The 26,298-nt window shown below is 37.1% G+C and overlaps 1 protein-coding gene across 4 annotated transcripts in view; it reads right to left on the bottom strand.

Moving 5' to 3' along the window:
• PRKN (parkin RBR E3 ubiquitin protein ligase) overlaps positions 1-26,298 on the bottom strand; it is an 802,661-nt gene that overhangs the window by 97,614 nt on the left and 678,749 nt on the right. For all 4 annotated transcript variants that reach the window (XM_068938910.1, XM_068938909.1, XM_068938911.1 and 1 more), the window contains one exon: positions 20,920-21,069. In XM_068938910.1, coding sequence (XP_068795011.1) covers positions 20,920-21,069 — 150 coding nt within the window. The remainder of the gene's footprint in view (positions 1-20,919; positions 21,070-26,298) is intronic.

A 26,298-nucleotide genomic window follows, 5' to 3' on the forward strand; every position in this document is an offset into this window, starting at 1 on the left:
TTGCAACAGCTTCTAGAAGTACACAGCATAAGACATGCTTGCTGTCTTAAGGCTATAGAAAGCTGGTATTTCTAGTAAATAGCCAAGTCAAGGAGAATGGAAAATGTAAATGCATAGATGACAACAGCATTGTACTGTCTAGGAGCATCAGTTTCAACTCAAAGGACTTTCATTTCTGTAGCAGACTGCAGCAAAGTTTGCAGGGAAAGAAAAAAGGGAAACCCCTGAAGAGACAGGAATAACAGTAGGTGGCAGGCATTTCATTTTCAGGTGGAGGTAAATTTCAAAAGGAAAATTTAGCCAATTCTGATAGCTATCTAGCGTAACAGTGTAACAGTGCTAAGTAATAGGAAGAACATGGAAGCTTAAGTATTTACTTTGTGATAGTGGATGTTTTTAACATCCTTAGCATTTTTTGTGGTAATCATGCAGGTGATTCAATGCTTTTATTTTTGCACAGTGCATTCTTCATTAGTCATGTAGGTAATCTCCAGTTAAATAAACCTAAACAGAAAGGCAAACCAGAAATGTCATATTTTAGGAACAGTAGGTGGTATGACGGGGCAAATTCTTTACCACTGCAAGGAAAGAGAGGGTTGAGGATTTCCTGACTTATCAGAATGTGCATTCTGCAAATGGTAGGAAATTGAAAACGTGGAGCTGTAGCAGGGCAGTCAGGCCTGCTAATGAGAGAAAGGAGTGAGCAAATGTGTCTCCACCAGAAAATAGAGGTGTTTCCTCCTCGACGCTGTACATACAAATCAGATCCATGTGGCAGATAAATCAAAGCTATGACCCCTTATTGGGATACCTTGATCAAGGACGTTTTAAAGAAAATAATTCCTGACCATCTATCTGCCCCAGTTTTGTACAGGCAAACTACACCTGATGATACAGTTCTAAGCATGATTCACGTACATTGTTATTCAAAATTTTCCCACCAGCAGTGGAAGCCCACGTTACTCCCTTGCAGCTCTGGCAGGTGTCTACCCGTCCATGATAGTGCTCACTCACATGGTACCTGTGCAAAGTGGCAATCTGTGTCTAGATGTCTTATTACTACCAACAAGACTTTACTGGGAGATTTGGTTCCCAAAGAGGGATATGGCAAACACTAGATGTAGCTATAATAACTGCAGTTGCCTACTGTCCTGGCCTCTTTCTCATTTAAATTTACAGGAAAATAGAAGGCTGGATGCTCTGGTGGCTTAACACATTGTAAGTCCACTGCACAGCCAGCTGATGATACAAGTGGGTTGAGACACCATTTTGAGAAGGAAGATGATGTAGACAATTCCTGACTGCAATGCCTAAAATGGGACTCCCTGACTTTTTTAAAAGCTTGGCTTCTGAAAGATGCTTCTGCTCTCCTATGTATCAAATATACCCTTCAAAGAGGGTAAAAGTCAGATGGACTCTTTCAGTGGTCTATAAATTGATCCCAAGTAGAGTGAAGAATACAGGTCTGTGGAAGCACTCGTTGTTCCTATGGCAAGACAGCCACTTTGAAAGTCCACAGAAAACCCACAAGTATTACTACGATTACAAGAGTAATAAAATAAAAGCCATCCAAATGTTAGAAGTCACACAGCTAACCACCTATGAAATTACTTCATAAATCTTAGCTACTACACTCTTGGCAGGGAAACGTCTAGACATTCAGTGTTTGCTTTGTCTTCTCTGAGTTCTGCTCAGCTCTTCTTGATCTTATCTTTTTTTGTAGGGAAACTAATTAGTTGCTTGCTAAAACTTTTTTGGATGAGCAACAACCAGTACTTTCCTCAATCTTGACTAATCTTCACATTACAAATAACATCATATCTACAGGAAACAATCCATAATTCTCTGTGCTGCTGACCCTACTATGCTTTTTCGTCATGGCTTGAAAGTACATGGAATGAAATAACTCTCTCTGAGAAAACAAATCAAAATGGAACTCACTTTTTCCAGTTATATGATGAAGCCAGTCAAAACATCAGAAAAAATACTTGCTATTTACTTGGCTGACAAGCCCAGCTTGATAATGTAAAAATACAAACATTTGCAGCAATGTCTTCAGAGTATTTCTAATAATAGAAATTTGCAATAATACATTTCAGTCCGTAAGAGTACGCGGGAATGATCTTGTGCAGTTCTCACCTCCGTAGCTCTCTGCAGATCTCTCTTGTATACGTAACAACAAAATGTAAACACAGGAAGTTATTCCTTCCCCTTCCTTTAATCATATTGACAGCACTCTTCATTGGTTATTCTTTTCAATTTCTTAATCCACAGTCAAGTACTACACCATGCACAACAAGTTCTAGTGACATGGCAGCTACATTTAAGGCATATGGAGACAATATCCTAGCTTGATCTGCCTACAGATGTAATGGTCAGAAGGAGCAGGCTTTGTTACTTTTTAAAAATAATTGGTTCTAAATCACAGAGCAGCCTAGGAAGATGAATTTCCAGCTTTTTAACTGTCCAATTTAATTTTTCTTCACAACATGATGTTCTCAAACGCCAAAGATTGCAAAGTTGTCCAAGACTATTCACTAAGGATCAGATCTAAAAACGGCCAAATATGAACAGCTAAAGATTCTGTAGAAAAAACCCTTCCTCCCTAGGTAAAAACAGCACAGCACGCAAGGAAGTTCTCTGACTGCTAAGATTTTTAGCTTACTCACTGTAGGATTACCCTGAATGTCAAATAATCAAAGCGTACTATCAGAGGAATGAAAGTAGCCAATGCTGACAGCTACACTAAGGCAAAAGAAAACTCATAAATGAGATTCCCAGGGTAACATTAGCTTTTTCCTTCTATTTGATGAACAGAGTTTAAAATACCATTCACAATTACATGATCAAAAATAATTATAATATGGTATAATATTTGTAAAATATATTGATACTATATTTATTTTTAGAAGCTAGGTTTTTATTTCTAGAGCCAGTGCTTGTAAGATGCACAAACATTCTTTGAGGACCAAAATTAAACCTTCTCAGATGCCTGAGAAAAAGACATACTTTGATATGCCATTTTTAGACAGAGTTAAATGTATCTGCCCATACAAAAACTTTCACTCAATGCCTAAATGCATTTCTAGCTTAAAAGAAATCATTAGCTGCATTGAAATCAGTAAGTTTAAAGTGTCTGTGTTGCTCTTAATCTTTCAGTGCAATTTCTATCAGCTGCTCGTAGGTACCATGTATGCATACAAAGGCAGGAACACCTTGTTAACTTATCGAATAATCTTGGAAAAAAATAAGTCATGCCTCCTGATTTATGTTACTTAAATATATCTGCAGCTTCCATTTTTGACAACCTACCTTTGGAAATGGCAAAAATGCCCATCATTTTAGTATCAAAATACATGAAATAAAAACCGGGACTGAACTGGATCCCCCAATTTGCTTTAAATTGGTTTAGGCCAGTATTTCAAACTGACCATACCGGACAAGGAACCTCAAACATGTACAACATTCTCCTTCTATTGATCTAATAGCTTTCCTTACTCATCTTCTCAGCATATTCAAATAGAAAGGTCTGGATACAAAAGTCTGAAAAGTAGGAGTACCTGAAAAAATTTATGACAAAGTCTCATTTCAACTTTATATATAATGAATGCTAAAATAAAATGAAGGTCCATGAGAGCAATGTTATCCTATGCACAAAATAAAACTATCACAAGGTAAAATGCCATAGAAAGCATAGCTGTACTAAAGGAGTCCTTTTAAATGAATATGACTTCTGTGTTGTCTGCAATTGTTCCAAAAGCCGTCGCTTGCTTCATTGTATATATACATTTATTGTTCTCTGTGTAAAATCACAGAAAGCCTCAATAAAGAGATGGAGAAACAGCAAAAAATGTCTTCAATGAATTCATGCAGCAGAAACAATGTTGTTTCAAAACAATAATAATAATGCTCCCAGTAAGTGCTGCATTTGGAGGGTTATATAAGGGTTGTATAAATCATATACAAAGAATGGCAAAACAACACATAACACAAGAGAACTGCATGAATAGATAAGTGCTATAGAACCATTACACTACAGATAAAATATGGAGAGAAATAAGTGAATCAAGCTATTCAGAAGTTTTAACACAAATAAGAAATTTCACCAAAATAAATCTGAGAGTCTTTTTTTGTTTTAAAAGCAGAATTATTTAAAAATACATGAGAAAGAAACTATGATACTTCTTCACTTGCTTGATTACAAGTTTATGAAGGCTTTATCTCACATGTGGTTTCATAGAGTTTGGTGAGGAAAGGGTCACAGAGCTGAAACCACAAAACAAGTGATCGAATTGAAGTGGTAGAAGGAGACCTGGAAAACAGTTTGTTCATCCTATCCATTTGAAAATAAAACATACACACACATACACACACACACAAATCACAATTATGCTTTATTAATTCTTACTGAGATAAAAACAAGGAGCAGGTTGACCCCAAGGTGAGAGGAGAAAACAGCACTGAAGAACCAGTATGCGTACAGCACTCTCTGGATCTTAGTAATGGCCACTTGCTTCCCTATTTGAATGCACACTCAAGGGAAAATACAATAAATAATTGCAAGATTTAGGGGACATAAAATATGAATGATCTTTGGTGAGAGAAAAAAGATATAATGGCGGGGAGGGGGAAGGACTTAGTGACTTTAATCTTTCCTGATTCTTTTCTATTTTTTTCTAATATCGATGATATGCATGGAGGTAGCTGGACAGGTTCCTTCTTTTTAAACATTGCTATGCCCCAAATCAATAAAAATTTTGAAACAAATTATTTGCAGAATAGAAACTTGATTACAGTTTTAGCTTTCCTATACAGTCATCACACTCTTCAAAGAACTGGGAGACAGCTCAAACATTTAGGAGCTGTGAAATCATGGAGTGTTGGAGATAGAATGTTTTTTCTATGTCAGGTTAGGTTGAATGCCTGTTTCCTCATAAAATGTGCTCAGTGATTTTGTAACACTGAGAATGGTTTATTCTGTGTTACCATGAAGTATCAATAGTGTCATTTCATAAGAACTTGGCAATTCTAAGGAAAAAGATGATCTAATCAAATTCTGGGAGTCTAAACACGCAAGAGAGAGGAAGATACTAATGTCATTTTGAGCCAGGACTTGCTTTCTATAAAGCAGTTTTTAAAAAGCTACCAGGGATGTGAACTCTCCTTAGGGTTATGTACGTTATTTAGTGACAGCATGTAAGTGATATCATTTTGCAGTGTTGCAACCATTAGATTATACCAGTTTCAGCTGGCTTTATACGGGACTCACTACTACAAGGAGCAAAGTCTGCTATGGATTGGAATGAGCAGAGAGCTGAGCAGATATGGAGCAGGTTGTTGATCTGCAGCTCACCAATTTATTTTCTTCAAAACAAGTAGATTAGAGAGAGAGGGTAGAAAAAAAGACCTTTTTCTTGGATAAGAAGCATTATTAGGATGAACATCTTTCTTCTCGTTGAATGGAGTTATATCATCAGAACAGAAAATAAGGCTATTGGTTTTCTCAGTACAATGGCTCAGGTTTTCTCATTGTACATTTAGTCTGTTATTGTAAATTAGGGGAAAGAATTACTTTGATTCATACACAGCATTTGTCTTTTTTTGCATTACAACATTGTTGACTCAAGTTCAGATTCTGATCCCAGATCCTGTAGATCCCAGATCCTCTTTTGCAATATTGTTGCCTCTAAGCATTTGTCCTCTCATAATATATGGTTGTTTATACTTGTTTAAGTAAAGAAACTTTAAATTTATCCTTACTGAATTGCTATCAAGATCCATACTATTTTCCATCTGCTCCCAGCTACATATTCCATGCAAATTTAATAACCTTACACTTCAGTCATTCATCAAGGCATCAGAGAAAATATTAAAACCTATCAATCTCATGGCAGACCCTTGAAGAACATGACTTGAAACATTCCTCCGCTTTGATAGTGAAATGCTGATAAGTAGCCTCTACACAGTTTTCCAAACAATTATGTACCACCTAAAGAAAGTACCGTCTAATTTGTATTTTCTTAATTTGCCTATGGGAATTTCATATGAAACAATGTCAGAGCTTTACAAGAATCAATATACTATATGTACTTCTCCCTCACTCACCCTACCCTTGCTACTCTGACACAATAAAGCTAAATGGATATGATAAACTCTTGATAAATCCATGCTTCCTGAGGTTATCTCCTTTTTATCCTCTAGGTATTTACCAGTAGTTTGTCTGATTATTTGCTACAGTTTTCTTTTGGGAATTCAAGTTAGGCCTACTAGTCTCAGGCTCCAATTTTTTCTCTTTTTAAATATAGCCTCTGTATTTTGGCCTTTTCAAAACCTTCCTTATCCATATTTTTAAAAGTGACCACTGACAGCTCTGAGGTACCTTCACCTAGTTCTCTAATTCCCATAGGACAAACTTCTTCAGGCCCAGCTAATTTGAAAACAGGTCTCTAGCCTTTCCTTTTCCTACTACAGCTGATACTCATTCTTCTGTGTCACTGGTTTTAGCTCTGCTAAGCATGTGAGCAGGTTTGACTTTTTAATGAAGACTGCAGCAAAAGTAGTAAAACACTTTTGCCTTTTTGGTGCTGTTTTGATGACACATTTTCCTCCCACATGAGGAGTCAATCAACAACTTTTTTTGGTCTTTCATGTTACTATTTCTGTTACTGCTTTACGGAAAGCTTTCTTTATATCCTTTGCTGGACTTTATATTAGAAGCATCTTATTTCATGTCTTGCACTTTCTGATTTTATCCCTGTGTGTTTTCTGTTGTTCTCTTGTATCTGCTCTTAGTAACACAACCCACTTATATTTGTTATGCATTTCCTTCTTACTTTTCAGGTCATTAAAAAGCACATTATTCAACTAAGCTGGTATTTCCTTACTCTTCCTTCACACTGAAATAGTTTATATTTGTGCCCTTAATCTCATTCTCTTACTGAACTGTCAGCTCTCTTTTTTGTGGTTATATATATTTCTTAGCGGTTACACAAATTTGCTTATATCTACTTTCCTGAAGTCATTGTTTTCCTCTTGCTTCACTTGCAGAAGCATGTTTTGTTTGACTGGATTTTTGTTTATTTTTGCTTTGGAGATTTTTACTAGTTTTGGAAAAAGCATCTGTAACAGATTCAACCTTCCTTTTTTAATTCTGGAGCTGACCACTGCCTATCCATATAATAGAACCTAAGTAAGAGTTGTTCTGAAACATAATAAAGGAGAACATGCTAAAATTATATAGATAACATTTTTGCAATCAAGAAACATTTGCAAATGTTATTAGGGCAATTTATTTCTGCCATGTGTCATCTCTTCAGCAGGAGTACTCTGCATGGGTTAAATGTTTTTTAATGCAGTTTTGAATAAGTTATATGTCACATCCTGAAAACAGAGACCGAACTGTTCGTTCTCTGCTGACTGAAATCATGTAAGAGATCTTTTGCTAATAATTAATGTCATATCCCACTGGGACAAACACTATTTGCATGGCTTATAATAAGAACAATTCAAAAACACTAATGTGTTTCCCTGAACAGTGAAAGCTTGTGATGCATATTATGAAAACACCACTGGTGAGAACTCCAGCAGCATATAAAAGCTGTTATTGTATTGTAGATTTATTGCTAAGTTTATTTCCTCTTTGATTTATTTAACTCACCAATTACTAGCTGCTTTCACTCCTCTGATCATTCCAACACTGAACGACATGGTGAGTTACTAGCTCAGAGCAATGCTACTGTTTGGCAGCCACAATTCTTTTCTACCTCCAAATATGAAACACTTTCCTGAATAACTTCAGGAAATTACATCATGTCCAGATAAGGCTTCCTATCAGTGTAAGGGAATTTAAAAAAATGTTATCTGTAGGTACTTGAAGACACAAAACCCAGTAGATTCTAATCAATATGCATATGCATAAAAATGCTACAATGACAAGGACCTCATGCAAAATAGCATAGTTATGTAGCCTGTCTGTCCTATGTACATCCAATTTAAAGTTTTTATCCACCTTTATCTACTTAACAGCCCAATCACTGTGTACTCACTTGCACTTTCCCCACCGCTCCTTTCACATACCCCACTTTCTGGCCACAGTTCATGATAGAACCATCCCAGTTCCTTCCTTATTTATACTTAGATTTGGCTGGCATATTTACCCATATTTATGAACACATACAGACAAAATATGCATATTCTAATGTACACATTGACCCCTTTATTCCAGGCCCATCCATGATAGAAATCCTCAACCACTTCCTCTGGATAAGCTTATGAGATTTCCTGTAGGATATGAATTTTTCAGACTCTGCTGTGGATCTATGGGGAAAACTCTGCTCTACTGGCTGCTGTCCTCCACCTATTCCTGCTCACTGAATAGAGAGAAAACAACCAGAGATGCTCTACTGCCTCACGCAAAGGCAAGTGTCTCGGCAGATGAAGCAACTTGAAGTTCCCTTTCTCTCCTTCCAGGCTGTTCCCCCAAAACGCAGCAGCAGTTTCTCTCTCCTCAACTCAAGGGAGAGAGCTAAGATACTGGTGCTCCTTTGAAAGTTTTGAGCAGTCAGCAAGATCCTGCCAGATCTTCTCAGACCTCACCTTAAGGCTGCTTCCTTACTTGTTGCCCTCATTTTCCTATTTACACCTTCCCCATCTCCACTGGGATTTTGTGGATTTCAATTTTGATCTTCTCTTTTTTTTAATCTTTTTGTTTTCTAAAATAAGGAATTTAGGTCATATGTCACTGGAGGACTATGCAGACAACAGGGGATGTATTCAAATAATTAGATTTGTAAACAACAGCTCTGTTTAATAAGCTTTTGACATATGCACCCTTACCATAAAGAATAAGAAACTGCAAAAAGTACATTTAAGAGACAGACAAGAAGTTCCCTGTAAAATATAGGAAATAAGGAAGAAAAATTTACATTCATTTTAGTTTGACGGGAAAAATAAGTAGAAAAGAAGGCATTGTCAAGCTTTCATCAAATATAATGTTGTGACATATGTGTACATATCTATTATTTTCTTTGTAGATCATATTTAATATTAAGCATTGGCTTTAGATTAATGGCCTAAAATCCCATTTTTTTTAATATAAACATTTTAGATATGTATAGGGGACTCACCATTGTCATTACTTAGCATTACTATATATCTGAGCATTTTCACTGGTATAAAAGAGAAAATGACAGAGATTAAGTACAAAACATACTACTGCTATATGATTTTTCAAATGGAAACAATGACAAGCTTAACCACGCTATTTTACCACTGACTCAATCTGAACAACTGAGCCACCAGTATCTTTAAATCTTACTCTTTATCTCTTCACTCATGTCTCTTAAGTGTCACTGGAATAGATTTTCTATCGTGGTAGTGCTTGTCACCCAATTTAACATAAGAACTTTTTTGGGGGAAAAAAAAGAGTTCTATAAATGATTTAATTTTTCAGAAATACAAGGATAAAATGGAGTTAACTGAGGCTTGGTTATCCAGCCATGACTTCGTGCCCTTGGTCAAGGCCTCCATTCACAGATATATTTTATCGTTATCAGAATTTTCTCTTTTCTTCTGCTTTATGATGCCCTTATAAGCACATACTGCATTCCAGTTTTCTATTACTTCCCACTGAATTACACTTGGTCATTGTTCTCCAAACCTACCTCCTTGCTTTTCACTGAGAGTATTATTATTTGACTGTGTAAGGGATGCCTTTTATTTAGTTTGGTCATTATGTTTTTTCACTTTATTTTCATAGTTTGCCTCTGACTTTACAACATTTTCTTTACTCCCTCTATTACGTTTTAGCTGTATTAATACCATTGTTAAGGCTGTGATGCAGCCTCTATTCTAAACTCACTTTCATAAGCTTATGACTTTCTCCAAATACTCTCTTTTGGGCTGAAGTTTTTCATGCTTACACTTTGTTAGAAGTGGATTTTTATTTGAAGCTTCATAAGCATCATCTATCTGTTTTGACTTATCCAACATGAAAAGATAGCAGTTTTCCAGCAATCAAGATGATTTTCAGATGCTTTTTTTGGACTCTGATAATTGAAAATCAGCTTTGTTTCAGCACTTCAAAATCAGCTTTGATTGTAGAACGGTGGCTTTTCTATGTCTCCGAAATGGCTTTGAATTAATAAAGTTCTGCATGTGACATCAGTATTAAGTAACTTATTGAAGTAGGAGTGATAAAGAAAGCTTACCACAGAATAACTGCTCGTTGCTTAACAATATTTTTAAAGGTTGTTTATTTTCTGCAAGGAAATTACATTTAATTATATTGTATAAATAAATCCAACTACTTAAGTTTAAATCTTTTTAATGCCCTTTCCCCCTCACTTTTTCAAGGGTGTAGCCTAGCCTACTGCCCAGTCAATATGAGTTCTGTACAGGCCCTGGGAGTGTCATAACATGTACACTGAAGAATAAACATTTCTTTTGTACTGGTGGAAGACACAGTAGTCCCTTTGCCTTATTCCACAGACATACTGTTGAAATTACAAAAAGATGACAGGAAGAGCTCTTTCTTAAAGGCCCAATAAAACACCTTCTATAGCTGTGAGCCCCAAAAGGAGCAGAGGGAGACTGTAGACAACCTCTTGTTTGTCTTCACAAGGAAAGTCTTTCCTTTTCCAAGGAAAGACTATCCCCAGCTTTTCTGTGGCCTCTCCTTACGATTTGCTTGTATGGTGTACTTTGTGCAATCCTTTTCTGTGACAGTGGATCATGCCACCTCATTTACAACGTGAACACATTTAGCTAGGTAAAGCATACTCTTCCTGGCTCAGTTCTGCTTCAGCTGCTCTTCTCCCTGCCTCTATCCCACTCTGCGGGATCTGCTTTCCATGTCATTCCCAACTTCTAGGCCATGTAAGTAATGCAGGGGAGCGAGGTAGCATCGTTTGGTAATTAGCCTTCCGACTCAGAGCGAAGTAAAGAGCTCCATGGTCACTCTGCACCAATTGATGAGGGGAGTGAATGAAACGAAAGAATGCACTGTAACAGTCAGCCTTATAAACCCTGCTTTTTTCAAACGCCTAGCACCGAAGCATCTCATTTGCAAATTTGACTTCTTCTAACATGATTATTTGGTATGGTAATAACAAAAAGCTTTTATAAACAAAGCATTTCAGAGTGCAGTTTGGCAGACCATGGACAGTGACTACATTTCTGGCAGGCACTATTAAAATATCTGTATATGTGACTTGCAGCAACTTGCAGGCGTAGTCAAAATACAAGGAGATCCAGTCTATTCACAATCAGGGGCTACAGAATCTGTGAGAAGGACATAAAATATTTTGCTTCTTAACAAAAAAACACCTCTAGATCTCTACCAGAAGTGGACAAGCACTGTGGCTGTTCATGAACTTAATTACGCATCCTTCCTCATTTATACTCTCCACTTTGTTGGTTTCTCTCAGGCTTTCTGTTACATCTTAAGATTGTAAAGATATGCAATGTCTCAGGGAATTGACCAAGCTCCCATTTTCCACATAGAGTTCCACTATATCAGTAGGATGATTGTTGTCGCCCTCCACATGGCAAATGCTATCGAGCCAAGAGCCTGGCTGAACCGCAGAGAACCTCTGCATTCCTGAAAGCCAAGATAAGGCTGAAAAAAAAGCACTTTGGGTAATCCTTTGATTAGCTAATGGAGCAGTATCAAAGATTAGCTAACATTTTCACTGTGACACGCCTTTTAGTAAAGGTTCACTAAAAAAAAAAAAAAGTCTCATTATTTATAAGTTCCAAACTGACACAAATGGCTACTTGCTATATTTGGACCTACACAGAACGGACTCACACCCCAAATTTATATCTCACTTTTCACTCTGACATCCAATGAAGTGAAGACTGTCCTACCAGGCTACAACTGCCACAAAAGCTGTAAAAAGTGATGCTTAATTCAGGATCTGTGTGAGCTGCTCTCTTTATGTGCCTTGTGGTTTACTTTTGAGATGGCCTGTTGGCCAAAATTATACCATCACATAATGAGGACACTTTTTCTTTAGCCCTTGTGCGTTCAGAACTTTGAATATTTTCCCTTGGCTAAGCTACAAATGGCAGTCAATAGGTTGATTCTAATCTTAGATATCATTGTTCTAATCCTATCTTTTTGCTCCTTTTTTTTTCTCATTGATTAAGCAGCTCCTGCATTTTACAATAATGCCATAATACAATCCAAAGTGCCTCAGGAAGCCTTCACAAGAACGGCACTAAATAAGCTTACTTTGATTTGTATTTATTTTCCTTTTCATTTATAAGTAATTTTCTGCATTCAGCCAGTGTTTTTCTTTCCTGTTCAAATTCAGAAAGTTTTTAGAAGATTGCTCAAATAAACCTCTTACATAATTAGAATCCTGCTTCTGGTGGCTGCCATTCTTAAGAATCACATTCTTTGCTGATTGCACTATTGTTCTTCCTCCGGGGACTCAGTGACAGACCTGCTTATTCATATCAAATCTTCCATTAACCTGCAGTTCTGCTAATTTGAACAATTATTTGTATTTGCCTTATCTATTTTAAAACTGCAGTGAGTATATAAACCGTCTAAGCAGAAAAGCCAAGGCACCTCTTGTGGTCTAGAATAGTCTGCTATAAGTAGGATTTCCTTACCCAGGAGCTGAAGGAAATACAGTTTGCTTTAAGACTACTATTCTTTTCCATGATGTGCAAAGTCTTTTTCTCTGTTGTAAAAGGGGGAATAATCTTACCTCATATATAAACTGAAAATGAAGTCAGAAGACAGAGCTCAGTTTCCCATACATGCAGAAAACACTAGCGAATCTTGTCACTGGACTTTATTTCTCCCTTTCTCCTACTGCTACACTCTTATGTCTTTCCTGACCTGCCACACGACAAACCATTGTCCCCTGACTTTCATATATATTTCTAGGCACTTTGTTGAACAGGACAGGAATAGTGAGAAAAAAGGAGTTCCAAGTCCTCTCCAGTCAAAAAGTTCCATTGTATTTAAGGCTTGACAGAACTGTGAGTTCACTTAATACAATCTCCTGAGCATCATAAGCCATTAAGTCTCACCTAGATACTGCTACATAGAGCCCAATTATTTTAATTAGATGAGAGCACTTCAGTCATCAAGAGCCCAAACTGTAGAGTGCCATGGGCACAGATCAAAATAGACGAAGATGTCATCCAAGCCTGAGGCTCTTGCAATAGCTGGGCTTTGATTAGCTGAGAAATGCCCCAAAAATTCCTGGACATAGTATGTGGCTGACCCACGAAGTTAAGTACAGAATTTCAAGGTCCCTGCCAATGAGATCTAAGAGAATATTTCTACAGATCTTGCAATCAGTTTAATCCTGACCTGAGCACCAGAGAATGATATATTCAGTGGGAACCTGGGAACAAGAATCACAGGCCACCAGACAAGGCACTTCTTTTGGAGCTGTTTTTCCACATCTGTGTGTTAGAATCAATCTATCGTAAGCTGTTAATGCTTTAAATTGTGCACATTTTCACATTTCATCTACTGTAAAATGTCATTCTTCCCTTTGTACAAGAGAAGAAATTTGAGGCCCAGATAGCTTCAGCCTTTAGAATTCCTAATATTGAGTGAATGACAAAGCTTAGGGCTTGATATCTCTAAAACTAAGGTCTCCAGCATCTTTCCAGGTGACTGTGTGATCTAACAGTTTACAAGTACAAAAATTTAGTTGATAAATCCTAAAAACAACCACCAACATGATTTTAAATCCAATTCCTATTTTATCTCAGCTCTCAATTTAAAATAGGTATGACATGCTTGTACTTTTACCTCATTCCCATTTCAGATAAATTGGTGAAATGAGGATTACTTTTCTTTTGCAAAATGTTGGTCTATGCACCCCAATTTGAGCTGGTTTAGATTCATGCAGAGCAGTTTTATCATCTCTGCTCCTAGGTCTGTTTGGCCAGTTTTGACTTATCTTTATAGGCAAGAATTTGATTTAATCCTAGTTTTCTTTAATACAGTTTCCCTGAGTCAGGTATAGTATTATTCTGCTATCTGTAGTCTGATGCTCCAGATTTAAAAGGCCAGCAGCTTCTATCCCTTTATCAGGCAACCAACTACCTCTTCTCTCCACCTTCTCTCCTCTTCTCTCTCAGATTCCATAAGACAGTTTTTAAATGGTGAAGTGCTAGTTTAGCCACAGAAAAGTGAATTCATACATTGCATATTCACTGTAAAATGTGCATGTGCAATAGCCATTTTCCAGATGCCTGCAGGATGCAGAAATCAGGCAAAAGCTATACCTCATACACTTCAAGGGATATGGACTTTGATCACATACTATGGGATATACCATAATATTCTGGACTTCTAGCAGACAAAGGCCATGCTGTTTCAATTCTAGCTCAGACAGAGCTGAAAGAGAGTCATATGTTGTTTTCTAATGTTATTCTACAAACTAGTTCTCCATGATTTGTGAGGTAAAAGAAAAAGCAGGTAATCTACATATTGAACGGAGCACAAGTAATTGATTTGCTCCCCTTATAACAACTATTTGTTTTTCCTTCACTAGTCTTATAACCAAGGTGACCCATGTTATTAATAATGGAAAATTTCTCCATACTGCTTTAGCCACTCATTCTTGACATCAGCATTTCAAACCTGTCACAAAATCAATTAGTTGCAGCACTGCAAGATTTGGGCAATGGAAATAGTGTCCCCTGACAACAAAATATAGCTTGTTAATTGTGCAGTGCTGTTCTGGGGTAAAAGTTTTACTAAAACATCAGCATTCTACCACATGTTAAAAAATCCCAATGTTTCATAATTCTTTATAAACCACAGAAAACATTATCGGGGGAAAAATGAATCAAAAAAGCATTGTGGTCAGTTCGAGAAAGCTTGTCATATTTTATCAATGATACAACTTGCTTAGCTACTGAAGCATAATGTGTCAACAAGATGGAATTCCACTTTCTAAAGGCTAGAGTGCCCACTTGATAGAGGAAAGCAATACATGATTACTGTGTAGAGCTTGTGGCATAATGCTAGCAACTCAGCATTTAGCAATAATAGAAAATGTCTGTCTCATTTTCATTCCCCTTGAAAAAACTCCCTACATGATGTTCTGAAACACTCCTGCTGTGAGTCAGCTTCTTAATCTCAGCAATATCTTCAACTATTACCTTATCCATGGTAATACATTTATAGTGAATTTTCTTCTTAAAAGTAAAAATTTAGTGTCATATAGAAAAAGGACAGGTATCTCAAATGTAGTAACAAAGAGTATCCCTTCAATTTTAGTAAAGGTTCTAGATAGCAGCTAAATCCTTGATTTCCATGTTAGTGTTTCACAAATGACATAAAGGTACTTGAGGTCTTTTCTTTCCTGAATTGTTCCTCTGTTTTCCAAAACCTCAGAGCCTCTTATTCCTGTCCCTGCTTTCCCTTTCATTCCCATTTAGAACTGAGAAAAGAATTCAGACTGTTGTGCACACAGTCTTGCTTTACCTATGACCTTTTACTCATCTGATTATAAAGTGCAAAATATTATATATATGTTTTTCAAGATATCTTCAAAGATTGTCTTGAATTAGCACTACTCCTCTTGATTATCTTTATATCTGGAAGTATCTTAAAAAGGGCTTATTCTTTCTTTGCACACATTCAAGATTTTCCTACTGCTACTTACAAAGAAGTGAGTCACATGCCGTTGAACTAAACATTTATATCTACATCTCAGTTTTACAACAAAATCTTTTAGGTTAGTCAGACGTTCATAAGACAGACTGAATTTGTGCAAAGAGAGTACTTGCTAATCATGCCAAGGTACTGCATTAGACCTGAACTTAATAACAAAGAATACTTTTAACCGCCAGATGGAGAAAATGCTTTTCACTTCCAGACTGGGGTATTCTTATGGACTATTGTGTACTTCTATATGTATGAAATTGCTCTAAAAGACTGTTTCCAAACAGCTTCAGGTCCCAAAGGCAGTAAAATTTCACTAATGTTCCACTCCAACCAAGATAGAAATCCCACGACCACCACCACCGGCAGGATAAAAAGGACACCCAGCACTGACAAAACATCCTTTGGCTAATCAAAATTAACTCAAGTGAATAGGAACTGTTTGCTTGGCATTTTTTTACATTTCCAGATTTCTCTCTTCAAAACAAAGTATTTTTCTCAATGATTTAGGGTTCACCTATGTGCATGTTATTAAGCTTAACAAAGATATCACTGAAGAAGAAGCATGCATGCTAGGAGATGCATGAAAAGGAGATAATGAATGACAGAGAGGAGCTTTGCAGAAAACAGGAATGGGTATTGCACTTCTCATGCAACTATTTTGGAGTGCTTTCTATTTTATTAAGCTTTCTGAAAAAGGCAGACAATCATTAATGCTTTTTTCTATAAATATACTGAAATTGCTTTTGTCATGTGCTTTCTTAGCTACGGAAGAAGAACGCAAAAACAAATCAATGGGAAAAAACTGCTTGGAAGAGTGAAATTGCCTTAGGGATTTTGTTCTATGTAATATAATGGCCTAGGAATTCTATTAATTTAGGAAGACATGATATTTATATTTATCGATTTTTCAGCAAACACTTGCAGCCTGCAGCCTTAAAATTTCACCTGTCCTGGAAGGGAATGCAACTTTTGTAAAATCCCAATATTCTTCAGTGGCATTATCCTTACAGACAATAACTATGGTGTAAAAGAGATGAAATAGCCCCACATTTTGTGCTCCCTTTGCAAGGCTACAAAACTTTCTGTATCACCGCAAATGTAATACACTAAGGTTGAGTTCTCTTGTGGATTGGAGTTTCAGCTGAGAGGATCAGAATGAAGGGCCACAAAACCTCAGTTATAACAGCCTGTTCCTGTGACCATCTAAATTCTAGCCCAGACCTTAGCATATTTTGGGGTGATCTTAGGACTTTTATAAACTATATCACTTGGCTATAGCTATAGCTATATAAACTATAGCTTTAAGAGTCAGATCTAGCAAGGGATCATTGAAGCAGAGTAGCTCTCCGGAAATAAATTCCTCTTTCCTATATATACATTATGCTACGAATGAGTAAACTTAGGGGGCAAAGACTGACAGAGGCTCTGTTTGCCCAACCTCAGCTCACCCATTCCAAGGGAGTCTCTTCCTGGATGAGCCAACTGATAATGCATGCTGCAAAATGTCTGTATTACCGTGGGGCAGGAGTAGGCATGCAATCATACATTGTTTAGTTATCACGTCACTGAAAATTATTAACAGTGAAAGTTTTCCAGAACAGAGACACTGCATGTGTCCATACCAAAGCAACCTTTTAAATAAGCAGCTAGTATTCTCCTCCTTGAAATTCCACTCTAACCTGCTTTTACCGCTAAAATTTTCTTTAATATGTAGGAAATAGTACCCTCGTATAATATAAGACAAGATAAAAATGTTTTCCTCATAGGGCTTCTGTAGGCCTTGATCACCACAGCTTTTCCTGTACCCAGGCCAGTTTGTAGTCTGTAATGTCTTTCATATTTTGTTGCTGTTTGCTTGTATTATACAGGTCCACATTTTACATCTGAGCAGTAAAAGTCAGGAAGACAGGTCTGATGGACTGTAATGAAGGTAGCAAAACAGTGTAAAATGATAACATCTTGATAAATCAATTAATATTTTTATGGCTAATGATAAAAAAAATAAATGAAGGGGTAGGCAAGAGTGAGGTCACACAGTGGCACCACAACATGATTTTGGGTGTGGACTGCTTAACATCACTAAAAAGATTTCTGAATATTACTCCTCAAGTCAAGATAAATCTCTTTTTCGTCTGTTTCTTTGCTTGAAAGCTTGAAGAGATATCAGTTCCTGACTGTAGAGGGTACACATGAGGATGCTTAAAGTTAAACCTTTCTCCCCACCTTCTTTCTGGTGCACTTCTCCCCGGATATTTACTGAACTGTTTCTGGGCTCCACATATTGGTGTTTTCAAATTTCCTGAGACAAAGCAAAGTCCAAAAGTGTCTCTAACTTTCTCCAACTCCCTTTTGGCAAACTAAGAGCTTTCTCTTGGAGATTCAAGTTCACCTCTCTAGGGACATTGATAGCAACGACTTTGCAAAAGAGATATTAGTTACTCATTTCACATAGCACAGGAAGAAACTGAGGAGGGCAAAATGTCTCTATCATAGCCTGTCTCAGCTACCTGTTCATTTTTTGATGCTCAGTCAGATTTGATCAGGGTCCTTACATGTTTGCGACTGCTTCATGCAATTTCTTCTTTGCATCATGGAATCTTTATTTTGCCTTAGTCCTTGATGACCAACTCATTCTCTCTCATTCTCTCATTCTCCCTTGATCTACCTCATCAGTTAATCAAAATCCCCATCCAGTCCCTTATATTGAAACTCAGACATGAATAATCAATTTGTTTTGTGCTGCAGACAAATGTTTATCTAAGAGGGCTTTTGGCTGAAAAATAGACCACCAAGGTTAGATGCATCTTCAGCTGTTAGCTCTCTGTCATCACTTCTGAATTCTATCCCAAAGATAGAGGTTCAGGTACCCCAAAAGAGACCCTACATATCTAAATTGTCATTTACAGTGTGACACAGACTCTGATAGAAAATCTCCAGAGTCAAACTTCTCCAGATTCCCATTGCTGTCCTTATTTCTTTGCTTGGCAGCTTCAAGAAGGAACTTGTTTCTAACATAAGCCATACAGGTAAATACTGCAAGCCATCCTCTGCTATTTTTCTTTGCACGGACTAAAGGGCAGTTCTTCACCTTGGGCCTTTCTTTGAGCTTGCAAATTGTTGCATGTACTTGTGAGGGAACCCAGCGTTCTGAAGTGGATTTTTCCTACAATAGGTCCATAAAGAAGACTTGAAGGCCTTCAGACTAGAAAATGCCAGGTTCTATCTGAATTTTAAAAAGAAAATTTAGAATTATGAAGAGAGAAAACTCAAAGTGACTACAGAAGTCAGAGTAGAAATAAAAAGCTTTCCTAATAGTATTGGTGTCTTTGCAGGCAGGTCCTTACATCCAGCCAAATCCATGACTTTCTGACTGGCAGCTGACTTGGTCATTGCTCTTGGATCCCATGGCAGTCCTTTTCACTCCCCTGCTCTTCTCCATGAGTTGCAGGCCCCAGCTCTGGGCTGCAGCTCCCTGGTGCTGCAATGGCTGAGACCTTCTCACCCCGAGAGGGCTCAGAAGCCCCCAAGGGAAGGAGCAATCTCCCCCGACTCCCCGTACCACCTGTCTTACGCTGTGCAAGTAGGCACAATGCTTGCACATCACAATACTATGTAGCAGATACCGTGAATATATGGCAAACTCAATTTTCGCCTTTTTTGTCCATAACAGCAAAAAATTACCTGTGTCCACAAGTCAGAGTGCACAGACATACACAAGTCTTACGCAGTCTGGACATAAGGCATGCAGTGCTAGGACCCTTGCCGCAAGAAACCTGCTGCCACAAGTCTTCCTTAAGGTTATCACTTGTCAGGGGGAAAAGAAAGAACCAGAAGCACTTATTTCCACCCTGTTCCAAAGGTGGAAGAGGACTCAAGACTGCAAATCTGGTCACTAGCAAGCACAGCACAGAGTCCATAAAAGGAAACAGAACAGTTTGCTAAACTAGGCGATACATCAATCCCTTGTGCTATGTGCACTTTATTTACAGTGCAATTCCAGATTCAAAATGATGATGAATGAAGCTGCAAAATACAGTTGGATTTTCATCATTTCAAGGCAGAAAGCAGAGTGAAAATTATCTGTGATTTTATCTTTTTCAACCTATTCCCAATAGTTAATTTGGAGGCATTTCAATTCGTTTACACAGTCGTCTTTATCATTACTTCCCCACCACTTTCTTTTATTTTATAGCCCTCTGTCTGCTCGGTGTGCCTGGGGAGTACTGTGTTTTACATGCACCACTGCATGGACAGATAGGAAGTTTTACCAAGGTCGACAGATGCTAACCTACTCATAGAAGATAGGTTACGGCAGCTTCCTAGCTCAGCAAGGCATTATTCTTTCATGATATCAGTTTGGGCAACATCAAAACTGCAATAAAAAGTGCATTTTCTCCCAAGAAAGACAACAGCAAAAGCATGATAATATTTTATAAATATAGATATTTTCACTTCTCTCATAGCCTGTATGGAATTCAGTAATAATATCAAGCATAGAAACAGTATCTTATTAGAAACGTCAGTTAGTCACTCTGACCTAACATTTAATAGAATCTTTTATATATATATTTCTCTCTATGTATTTCTATTTTCTCCGCAGCTTCTTTCTTTTAAGGTACTTGTTATTTCTACTGCCAAAAAATTGCTGATCCACATGATTTGACCTCTCAGCAAAACCGTTTTCAAGTGTTATTTGTTTTTGTTTTCCAAAAACACACCATTAATTGTGTATATTTCATTTCCTGCTAAAAAGGAATTCTTATGAGCAAATAAAAATATTTCTATATTTCTCTTCATCATGTATCTTAAAATGCATAAATAATGTCACTACAGTATCATAGATTGGTCATTCTCTCCCTCTCATTTTTCTCTCCTTATCTATAAAGATAAGTGGTGTTAATGTAATAATGAATGGTTTGTTCTAGATGTTGCTCAGATTTACTGAGTGCTGGGAGAGAAAAGTCAAAGCACTTTTGGCTTGTCATTTGCACTGTTCAACTTCTTACTCTAACTACTTAGATCAGCAACTTCTTCAACCAATTAAGGCAAAGAACTCTGGGATGGACGTAGTCTACATGATAAAATAGTCATTCCTAAGCCATGGTACCGTATTAAAATTGTTTATGGAAAACTGCAGTATCTCACTCTGGTATGAACAGCAATTCAGAGTCACTAATGGGAAAGGAAAAGCCGATTTTTTTCCGCCCTTCTTCTACAGTCCTACAACATGTTTCCCGTGGAGCCAGCAGGAAAATGTTTGTTCTTACCCCACAGCCTAGTGCATTGCTTGGTTCACATACAATTTTCCTCACTCCTGGTTCCGGAAGCAAGCCTGCTCCACAGCCGGGAGTGGGGCACAGCACTCCCCCCATCTGCAGCACGCACTCCTCGGCACCATAGCGCTGGTAGCGGTTGTACTACAAGGCAACAGACCTGCGTTAGAATTTTAGCAGCATGCAAAAAAAAGTCCATAAACTTGGAGCTTGAACTTCCCCCACACAATACAGTCAGTTGTTTTAATATCTCACGTGGTAACTGCAGGCTATTTGTCAGATATCTAGGAATTCTCAGCATTCTAGTAGGGAAATATAGTCCAAAACCAGATATTGGTAATTCCTGTATACAAACTGAAAAGAAACCCCCTTAGCCCCCAAAGGAACTATATCTGGAAGTACAGTATAATGTTTTAGAGCTAAAGGGTTGTAAAGATTGCCCAGTCAACTTTCTTCTCAAAACAAATTTCCTGAGAACTGTCTGTCAAAATATTTCTCTCAGATACATTTATTTTAGTATCAGGTGGATTTTTTTTTGCTGTGGCCCTCAGGAAAATTTTTAAATATTTTGCAGTTATTATGGGGTACCATCCCAAGAGCCTAAAAGGCTATGGAAATGTCTCAGTTTTCCTGATGGAGACACTGAGATACAGGAATATTTAATAACTTACTCAAGTTCACACAGGCAACTTGTGCAAGAGTAAAGGAGAAAATCTAGGTCTCATGAACAAGACGGGGTTTTTAGCTCCCAGTGTATCCTCAATGACACAAACCCCACTTTAAAATGATTGATTTGCCTGCAATAACTTTCACTGGTCTAACTTACCCTGCTTTCAAACTGAGATAAGCTGAACAAGTTTAAATCATGCTGCGCACATGTAAATCGTGTCCCCTCTAGGCACAGCATTGGTGCAGTTCCACACTAGTGGCTATATGACCACTGTAAAGTGGGCTTCAGATTCAACCTATAAATCTGATCTACTGTAGAGGGAAATAAATGAAAGTATTCAGTCCAAACAGCCCCACAGAACAGAAGAGGAAAATCCTAAAGGCCAGAGAAGAAGGGAGTTGTATGAATTTTCTCTGAGGGAGCTGAATGACGTGATGGTGTGAGAAAGGAACAAAATGAAGCTTTGTGTTTTAGCACTCACAATGGTATTTAGTGCTTCATAAATTTTTATCTCATAACTGCTTATGAAAACCCTGTTGTACCCCCTTTTTTTAGGAAAACAAACAAAAAATTTTCTCTCCATTCCCCAACCCTCTCCAAAGAAACTCATCAAAGAAAACTGAAGCATTAGGACCAAAACCTCATACACAAAGCATTCAAAGAAAGCATTTTAAATTACAAAGACACCGAATATTTTGCAGGTACATGTAAGAAGATTGTTTTGCAAATGTTGCCATAACATGTCTTGTTCCAGTGATTTTTTTTCAAATAGTATGTGGATTTTAAAAACACTGTAATATATAGAGAGACATAAAAGTGTTACATCCCATAACAAAAATTTCTCAAACCGAAAGTAACGTCATTAATCTAACAAAAATACTAAAAAAAAAAAAAAATCCAGACAAACTCCCTCTCAAAAGAAAGCAAAGAAAGCCTTCAAAATATTACTCAATGCACGGAAGGCAGCCAGAAACTATGAATTAAGGTTTTACATCTTGGATCTTGAAGATACCAGCATTTTGAGAAATTCACAAGACGTGTCTGCAAGGTCTCCTTGAATGTGGGGGCTCAACAAATCAACTGGTGTTTTTCTGTGTTACTATTATTACGCTCAAACCTAGAGTAATGGAATGAATATTTAATGTGTGACTGTCAATTTTCAGCAAAGTTTGTGATCCTTGCAGTAAATATGTGCTGAGTGCTCTGAGTCATTTTGCTGGCCTTGAACAGAAACACTGGTAATCACAGCTGCAAAACTCTCTGCTGACCTAATTTTTCTACAGGGCACGGACTGGACCTGAAGGTGACGATGGAGATTGTCTTACCGTGTTAAAAGTTAACATTCTATTGTGCTAAAGGTTTGATTGCTAGTAGCTTCTTATTATAGAGACAAATGGCAGTGACACTATAGTTGAGATTCTGTCAGCATTTCCATTATAAATTCTCAGCTGAAAAAAAGAATATACTTTCCAGTCCCTAACTCAGCATAAAAGGGCATGAAGCGATTCCTCCTGTCTCCTCTCCTTCTTTTTTTGATATACAAAATGGGGGATAGGAAATGTTGGAATCAATCTGTCTTCCTAAGTCATGCAAAGAGAATAGTACCACTGGTGAGAGGGGGAAAGAAGTCATATTTTATCCAAGAATTTTGTTATTTTATACTGGTTCCGCACAAAAATCATGCTAAATCATTATATAATTACAGCACTGTCAGAAGTGATTTTCACACTACAACATCCAAACAAATGGGTCAATTTGAAGACAGGAAAGATTCTACTAAACGTGTTTGCACACCTTGCTATCCAGTTAAAAGCCTGTTTCCTACCTTCACAAATCAAATACATTTATAAGATATCATTTTACAATTTATTTTTTCTTGTGCCTATACAGTAGCCTAGCGAAAACCCAGCAAACAACTAAAACATGTAGTAGCAGAATGTATGCAGGTTTGCTGCCATTACACAATCATACGTAAAATATGCTGATTTATATGCTATATTCCGTGGTCTGAAACAAATCGTCTCACTTTACATTAAGGGTACATTTATAAAAGGCTTGTAAAGGACCAAAACACTTATTCATGAATTATTGATTATCTACTTGCATATAGCCAGAGATTATAACTACTAGACGCATTTTCTCCTGATACACCACAGCCATACGTATCACACAGTCCTGATGCAATCAACATATTTAAAACAAGTCAGTTTTCAAAAGCACTTGAGTGGCCTTGGAGTCCTGGAGGTATTTTCAATCATATGCCTGGATCAGATATTAAAGGATATTCTACCACTGGTTTACTTTACCTCTTACTCTGAACTGGATATTTAAAGTGGGATTCATTTCACTTAGCTTAGATTCCCACAGTGACGATGCCTATGGTTGCATCCATTGTTTAGACCCTCCCTCATAACTAATAGAGATAAATAAGATGTAATTCATCGTTTCTATTCTAGATTTGTACATTAATATGAGAAGAACCGAGACCCAAAGTGTCATGTTCTATTAACTATAAGGGGACTTTAAACAATTAGCTAAATGGTGACACCTAAAGTCAGATGACTCTCACTTTAAGTGCTTCTGCACCAATAATTCTGATCCTAAGTCACTTAGCCTAAGCTATTTTTGAAAGCAAGGTTTAGGTACCTAAATAGGCTACACTGAATCACTTCATCAACTTTAGCTCTTCAGAAATTAAGCATCTTACCTAAACAATTCATATAGGCTCCAACTATATCACATGAAAAGAGAAAGCCGTCCCTAGAAGGGAATTTATCCAGTCTTAAATGTGATGTCTAAGATTGGCGGGATGAATCACCTTGGGGAAGTGCTATAGCTGAAGCTGAGACAACTAACATTTGCTAGACATTTGTAACATTTGCTAGACATCTAACATTTAGATAGCTGTCATTGAATGAGGTGAATTTAAAATATTAAAATATTTTACAATATCTATTATTCAATTATTATTAGTTTCCCCAATTTAAGAGATGAACTCATCACATGTAAAAGGCGTCTGAACATGTTATAAGCAGGAAAAAATAGCTCCAATTATTTTTAGGAAGATGCTATTACAGAATTTAATATATGGGAACTTGACCATACTAGCATTCATGATACCTGATTTCAATTCCTGGCAGCAGCACAGCCTTCCTGTAGTTTTCATGTAAGTCACTTAATCTGTGCTCCTCATCAGTTCCCCATTTGTTAAGAGGGAGAATGATACTTCCTGATTTCACTGTAGTGTTGAGAGGCAAAAACCATTAATAGTCATGAGGACATCAAATACTATGGTAATGAGGGGCATAAAATTACACAGAAATCACCAGCCATCTACTGCTGCTAGAAATCAGCTTTTGAGCAAAGCATGTCAGACATTTATATACTACTGTAATAAAGGTCTCAGAAATACAGGTAGGTAAATAATCACCAGATTCACCAATGGACCATATATTTCAATGCTTATTTGAAAAAAAGTTTGTTAAAAATCATGATTTGCTTCAAATCACCAGCACTAAGACAACTACAGGTATGTGCACAAGATAGTCATAAAACATTGTGTGTGTGTGTGTGTGTGTGTATGTGTGTGAAAATAGCATTCTGCAGTGAATCTGCCCTTCAGTTTGAAAATTGTACCACTCAGGTCAATTTATACTTCTAATGCAATAAAATTTTAAGTGAAAAAAATCCCAGTTGTACTTATGGTATTTATACCATATCATGAAGTTCTTTCATGCAAGCTTTGTTTATAAAGACTTGCCAGGGTTTTTATAAATGACTTTTATAAATTATTATAAATTATAATATGACATAGACATGGAGGCTGGATAAATGTAACCGTTTATTCCCTGCTCCTCATTTCCCAGATTAAGATGGCATTCCTTTGAGTCTTAGAATGGTACCACATTTTCAAATAGTGGAGATTCAATCTTTTGATACTGTAAATCAGGTAATATAACTGAAATCATTGGGCTGACACAAGAATACAGCAGGTTTAACTAAGGGTCACAGCATTTTCTGCTACACTGAGATTCAGATATTAAGACAAACCTGAAATGGATGCAAAATACACCTTATGAACACAGTGCTTACTTGCCATGTTATTTAATTTGCAAGTCACGCTTCAATATGTACATGCTTGTCCTATTTTAATTTTGCTTTTACACATAGCACATACTTGTTGGGCTTTTTTTCTTTTTTTTCTCATACCTAAACACATCTGCTTGGTAGTAGCCTCCCAGGGAACTCTGGACAAAAGTTTAACAGTAGATGTAAAGCCAAAATTTTTAATCTCTGAAAAGTAATTTGATTAGTTGTTTCTTTTAACTGCATGTAACCGTCTCAGAGGAAAGAAAATCTACTTTCTGGAGTCAGTTTGTTTTTACTGCTCCTATAAATCAAATAACCATCTGTGTGTCTTAAAATTAGATTGTGGAGGCTATTAGTCCATAATGTAAACTAAGCACTTTATTTATATATATTATACACGTATGAAAAAAAGAATTAGTTGCATAATGTAATTAGGCATCTAAAAGTAGAAAACTCAGCACACATTGGACTAGTAAAAATACTTACAAAAGTGCCATCAGTAAGGTGACTTAAATTATAACAAGATGGACTGACATAACATGCCAGTGTCCTTCATAACATGAAGGACAAGAGCACTCCGGAGTTCCTGGCTTTTACCTCAGTATGTGGTCACT

Source organism: Struthio camelus, chromosome 3 (genome assembly GCF_040807025.1).
Source record: "Struthio camelus isolate bStrCam1 chromosome 3, bStrCam1.hap1, whole genome shotgun sequence".
Taxonomy (NCBI): Eukaryota; Metazoa; Chordata; class Aves; order Struthioniformes; family Struthionidae; genus Struthio; species Struthio camelus.